General features: G+C 45.3%; 1 protein-coding gene across 2 annotated transcripts; it reads right to left on the reverse strand.

Moving 5' to 3' along the window:
* Positions 1 to 1,645: 1,645 nt before the first annotated feature.
* On the reverse strand, positions 1,646 to 5,758 carry stx19 (syntaxin 19). 2 transcript variants are annotated; one of them, XM_062457046.1, is made up of 6 exons: positions 5,493 to 5,758; positions 4,714 to 4,781; positions 3,383 to 3,983; positions 3,066 to 3,302; positions 2,695 to 2,907; positions 1,646 to 2,501 (listed from the first exon to the last, which is right to left on the reverse strand). In XM_062457046.1, exons 3-6 carry the CDS (start codon positions 3,602 to 3,604, stop codon positions 2,265 to 2,267), a joined length of 909 nt encoding a protein of 302 aa, XP_062313030.1. In that variant the 5' UTR covers positions 3,605 to 3,983; positions 4,714 to 4,781; positions 5,493 to 5,758; the 3' UTR covers positions 1,646 to 2,264. The 2 variants fall into 2 exon arrangements, with proteins under 2 accessions (XP_062313030.1, XP_062313029.1); XM_062457045.1 differs by lacking the exon at positions 4,714 to 4,781.
* Between the last annotated feature and the right edge of the window lie 388 nt (positions 5,759 to 6,146).

Raw genomic sequence — 6,146 nt, forward strand, 5'->3', positions numbered from 1 at the left:
ATTACTTATTGCACTGTCTGGACTTGATAAAGGACAGTCCTTTTCAGTTAATTGATCTCAATAACTTGTAGTGTATTCACCAAAGTGGCGAAATGGAACTGGATTAATTTGCAAGTTATAATAGTCTGAGGTAAAACCCCTGCCATGAGAGCAAACTGACATGATTAACGACGAGTCAATATTCACAAAACAGAAGTATGCCCATGGCAGAATGGTGTGTATGTGTGTGTGTGTTTCTGTGTGTGTGTGCATGCGTGTCTGTGTGTGTTTTCTATCAGATGAATGCAGAGGTCATGCAGGGTGGGCTCATTAAAGGCAGGATTAACCTACGGGGGGTGAGGGCTCCACGACACCCCCAGGCACAGCCAGGTGGTAGAACAAGCCCTCCTCGGAGACACGCTTTATTAACCGACGCCAGTTTTCATTTCAGCACAGCTCACGCTGATGTGTCTGTCTGCTGGGCCTCCGTCGATCCTCCTGCTGTTCTCTTTATGATGCTGTAAATTAATCAATATGCTACACAGGACACAAAGGCTTCTGACTCAGTCTGGGTGAGTTATTGTGGTTTTTGATTACATTTTGAGCTGGCTGAAGACTGTTTATGCTAGTATGCTACTGATGGAGAAATGATGAGAGGGTACAAACATTTTAGTATCAATAATAAAGAGAGCTCGACAGTCATCTTCACTTAAGCGTCCTGACACACAATCGTTTGACACCAGTGCCATCTGCTGGTCAGTTCTCTCTCCTGCCAGGTGGCCCTGGTGTCAGGGCCTTCTAGGTGGATGACTACCACCAGTGGCCACTTGGTGGCATCCCTAAGGTGTTTATAAAACTGTAAGAAGACTTTCCTCTTACTTGCAGGTATTATTGTAACTGGTAACATTTCATGGTGTTGTTTGGGGAAATATATAAAGCATGTATTTGTTGAAAATGTTTTTGGCTTATGTTTTGTGATTCAGATATGAGAGGAACTGTATGTGGTGCATGTTCACAGTCCTGGGTGCAAGATTCCACTGATTGTTACGATATTGTTTTTCTGACTCACCTGTTACCAAGGTAACATTATTCCTTTGCCCTGCAGCCCTTCTGCATAAAGAGCTCTCAAACTGTCTTCTAATTTCAGCCAAACAAGTTTACAGTCCATTGCACACCCAGTTCACCTATGGTGTTTGTTCTGACACCAGACACCTGGGTCACAAAGTCAGACACACAAACACACACGGGAGATGACCAGGCTGTGCTAAATATGCTGGTCTGGACTAAGACTGTCTGATCTGGGCCTTCACCCTCAAAACCCTGTGTATGGATGGTAAAATGATGTTCCTATCTAGTGACTGATTTTATACACCCTGTATTGTATATCCGTCCTTAGTGTTTCATCAGCACTTGACACTTTCCCAAGGCAACGTCTTCCATCATGTTTGTCGCTGCTATCACCTTTTTGCATCATTCAAAGGGAAACGATAGTATCAAGGTAAGACTGAAACACGTTTAAACACAGTTTAACTGAAACAGAATGTCAGTCATGTATGCATGAGTATTCCTATCGGTTTGAAAAGATTTTCTAATATGTGGACCACTTGATGAAATGTGACAATGATTTAATCTTTTAAGAAGCACATCTTGCCAAAGAACAACACTTTCTTTATAATTTTTGAAATAGTGAAATGTCTCATGAGAATGGTCACAAAAACCGAGTAAATGGCTGGTTTGAGATTAAAAACCTCCAAAAGTGTGCACATGTATGGCAAAAAAAAGTGTAATATTTTTTTAATATTTGCTATAATGTGCCATATATGCTTTTTTTATTACTGTAATCATACAATACAATTTCTGAAAAAGATTTGCATTTCAAGATCATGGACTTCTACTGTATAACATGGAATGAACCATTTTGTTTGCTGAGCAATCAACAAAGACGTTTTAGCCTCTTGTCCTTGTTGTCCCCCATCAATTGTTTTTACCGAACAGTTTAGAAAGACTGAAAATGTCATATGCACAGTCTCTCTGAGTCCAGTATCCTCTGTGAAGACTGATTTCTTCTCATCTGACTTACACTTCTGACCACTGTCAGCACCCTACTGCATCTCTGGTCCAGTAGTCCTCTACTCCGTTCCTGGCTCGGGGGCCTAATGGTCTGTCCACAACAACCCTACGGCGGGGATGTCCAGCCTTTCTGAACATCCCCAACTTGTGTGAGCCTGGCTCACAGCAACCATTTACAATGAGGAGAAACTTTAGGAGCAACGGTTGGATATTCCCTACAGGCAGCACTTCCAGGGTGGACAACAGCAGCAGCAGAGCTGCCTCAGTGGGTTCTTCTTCTTGTACCTGGCGGCCAGCTTGAACTTCTCATTGGTGACCACCACGTAGTCCTGGGTCTTCTCTACGTTGGTCTGGATGTGGTCGATGTAGCCCCCCTGCTCCTCCACCAGCAGGAACACATCCATGAACAGCTCCTTCAGCTCCTTCATGTTGCTCTCCAGGTTCAGTAGCTCCTGGTTGAGGGGGACACAGTAAGATGGGGCTGTTAGTGAAATAAGTTATATTAGGCTCATTGATACAAAGTCTATTTCCCAAGGAATAATTTCAAGTTATCCATGAAAGTGGCTTCTTATTTATAGGATAAGCGTTTTTAAGTTGGGTAAATAGACCATCAGTAACGCTTTATCCCGATTAGTCCTGCAGTACCTTATGACGTTGTTCGATTTCAGACAGCTGTGTTCTGGTTATCTTGGCATCGTTCAGCAAATTCTCGTTGAAGACATCCCACTTCCCCGTAGCGACCATTTCATCTACTTCCTCCTCAGTGACCACACGTCCAGACACCTCCAGCTGCCGAACGATGAAGTGTTTACACCGCTCCTGCTTGGTCAGCAGGCTGTCGTTGTACTGGCGCATCACCTTTGAGCACGAACGATAGCAAATTCAACTTGGACTTTTCAGGAAAAACTAGAGTGTAAGGGAACTGTTAACAATTGTGGGTTCATGCATGCTAAATACGCTGTTGATGATCCAATCCCTCTAGTCAAAATTGTTCTGTAATTGCCATGCAAGCCAACCTGTTGGAAGCGTCTATGCAGTGCTGCATTTTGGGACTGTTGGATTCGTGTCACGGCTGCAGCCGGCCCGTGCTGTGCCTCTGTGCGTTCTGCCTGCTTGGAGAGGGCTTCTAGACGTCGATGTAGACTCTCAGCCTGCAGCTTGATGTCCCGTGTCACACCGCTCTCCTTCTTCATCACACTGAAGCGACGCATGGTGGCCACCAGGCTCTTCTGCTGCTGGCTGAACTTCAGCACCTGGAGAGAAAGGAGAGGAGATCACAATCAAGTGACTTCTGCGTGTCTCGTGCGTGCTGCTGCATGGAGACTTTACTCACTTCCGTCTCCAGCTCGGTGAGGTTGTCACGGATGTGCTGGGCCTCGGACAGGAAGTTTTCCAGGACGGGTTCCTCTTCGAACATTACCGCCTGGGGAGCCATGACCCCGAGCCCTGGGTCCTCTGTTTCGTCCTCCCCTGGGAACGGGCTGTGGTCCTTCTCACTGCCAGCCTGTCGGAACTCCTGGGCCCTCTGGCGAAGCTCTGCCAGACGGTCCCTCATGTCAATGCCTTGGTGGAGCTCGCTCCAGAGGACACAGTCTCTCAGCAGAGTCCTCCTGGTGGAGCTCGCTCCAGAGGACACAGTCTCTCAGCAGAGTCCTCCTGGTGGAGCTCGCTCCAGAGGACACAGTCTCTCAGCAGAGTCCTCCTGGTGGAGCTCGCTCCAGAGGACACAGTCTCTCAGCAAAGTCCTCCTGGTGGAGCTCGCTCCAAAGAACACAGTCTCTCAACAGAGTCCTTCTAGTGGAGCTGGCTCCAGAGGACACAGTCTCTCAGCAGAGTCCTTCTGGTGGAGCTCGCTCCAGAGGACACAGTCTCAACAAAGAGGTATCCTGGTGGGACCAGACGATTTGTCTCTGAGTTTTACCGCTTTTTAAGCCCTGTAGTGAGGTAGATATAAGGTTAGATCCTTCTTAAATTCAACTGTTAAGTCTTGATTTTGGCCAGAGTTGGCATTCAATTCCTTGAGTGCACAATATGAACTCAAGTTTAGGCTACGGACTGTATTCTCGCATGTCAACTCAGAGCCAATGCTTAGTCATTGTTTATTTACACCATCATTCATGATGAATGTGTATATTGTCAACAATGATTAAGGATGTCTATGGCTGTTAGCCTTTGGTCCGCTGTGTAGCTCCATTTGTACCAGGCCTGGGAGAGATAGATGGGTAGCAGAGTTTATCTCTGACATCAGTGAATCAAGTTCAGCTTTTTTTCCCATGAGAAGTTGTGTTGTTTATGTTTGAGCGTTGAGGCATTTCCCTTCACCAGAGTCTGTCTCTGAAATAATGATTACCCTCAGAGCGGCGACCTTCTGATACACTCCCACTCTGACAGATCCCTCCGCAGTTTGGAATTAAACCAGACTTGTTGTGGCGCTGTGGCCGATGAATATTGAAAACATTTGAAATATGTCAAAGCAGTTTCTCGAAGTCATAAATGTAGCCCACACAGCAAATCTATGAGAAGCCTGGTAATCTCCAGTTGAAAACAGTTCTGTAAAGCAGGGTGCTAGAGATTAGATGTGCTTTTGTTACAAAGAGACTGAGGTTCCTTCTGAGGTCACAGTTACTTCCCCTTGTGTTGTGGCTTAACATAAATGACCCTAACCATGTGGGACTGATGTTCGGGTGCGGTAGAGATAGTGTTGGGCTGGAATGAAATGCTGCAAATGCAAACTATTTCATAACCCGATGGATTTTGAATAGAAAGACAGAATAAAAACAGTTAGGTACGTGTTTGTGTGTGGTGTAACTATTACAATCTCCTCACAGGCAGAGCTTATGAATATAACTGTGGTCATTGTTCTCAGCCCTGAGACCTTAGCCATGGTAATACTAGGATTTGAGACCAACATGGTGGGTAGACCAACAACATTCTGAACCCACTTTCCCTCTCTCTTTCCCTCTTTCTCACTCTCCTTCCAACTGTTTCCCCCTCCCTTTTCTGTGTGTCCTACAAGGAGAGCTGTTTACAAAATTGCTCAACTCAGTTAAGGTGCAGTGTGACTTGATTTTCAGTTGAAAACTAAGGCAGGGACAAACCCATAGCAGTTCCCAGCCACAACTTGGCTCTGTTCATATGATCCCATGAATTCACCTGTCAGAGATTTTACGAGAGAACTGCCTGTGTTGACATTTCTCCCCTCAATGCAGGTGCACAGCCTAAAAAGGGAACAGCTAAATGGGCTGTTCCATCAGTAGATGTAGTTACGGAGAGTTATTTCTTCATTAGCTGTTTTCACAGTGTGTATTTACTACTTATTAGTTTTCTTCTTCACTTCATACTTTACACTTTCACATTAAATTTATCAAACGGTGTACGAGCTTTGAATCTACTGAGAAACGGTTGGATAACAACAGTTTGATTATTTGTTTTATTATATTTACCTTATGATTGTTGGTTGACTGTGAAGTTGCTTTTTTTAGAGGCTGCCCCTATTCAGAGTTGACCAGGAATAGAACAAGCACTTGATCCAATCCATGAGTCAAATATTCCTTGTTCAAATAAAGTCCTCTTGCTAAATATTTGCTCCTCAGATCATCCTTCAGTTTCTTCAAACTCTCTACTCCTTGCCACAGCCACACATTAGTGTGTGAGTGTTTTCCGGGTTACACCTCCAAGTACAACAGTTAGTCAAGACTGTTACACTCACAGAACAACTTCTTCACTTCCCAGGGAAATCAGGTTCTGCCGGTGTCTGGCCACTCCCCTTTCTCTCAGAAAGACTTTCCTTCCACCAATCAGTCTCAGACTCCCCAGCTCATTCGCCTATCTGGAGAAGTGAAAGGTGAGGTGATTAAGTCAACAGGAGAGAGCAGAGCACACTCCTGCTCTCATACGGTGAGGGGACAATAGCCTCGAACAAACAGTAGAGTCATGTATGGTGTCGAACAATAGAAGAACCCTGTTGTGTCTAGTGGATCAGCCCACCTGCTCCAGGCTGTACATTTCTCTGTGTGGAAGGCCCTGGTGTGGGGCCTATTGTGTTTCTCAGGCCTCAGCGGGCCTGTTGAGCACCTCTGACTGATTGTTTCTGACAG

The sequence above is a fragment of the Osmerus eperlanus genome, chromosome 3 (genome assembly GCF_963692335.1).
Source record: "Osmerus eperlanus chromosome 3, fOsmEpe2.1, whole genome shotgun sequence".
NCBI lineage: Eukaryota > Metazoa > Chordata > Actinopteri > Osmeriformes > Osmeridae > Osmerus > Osmerus eperlanus.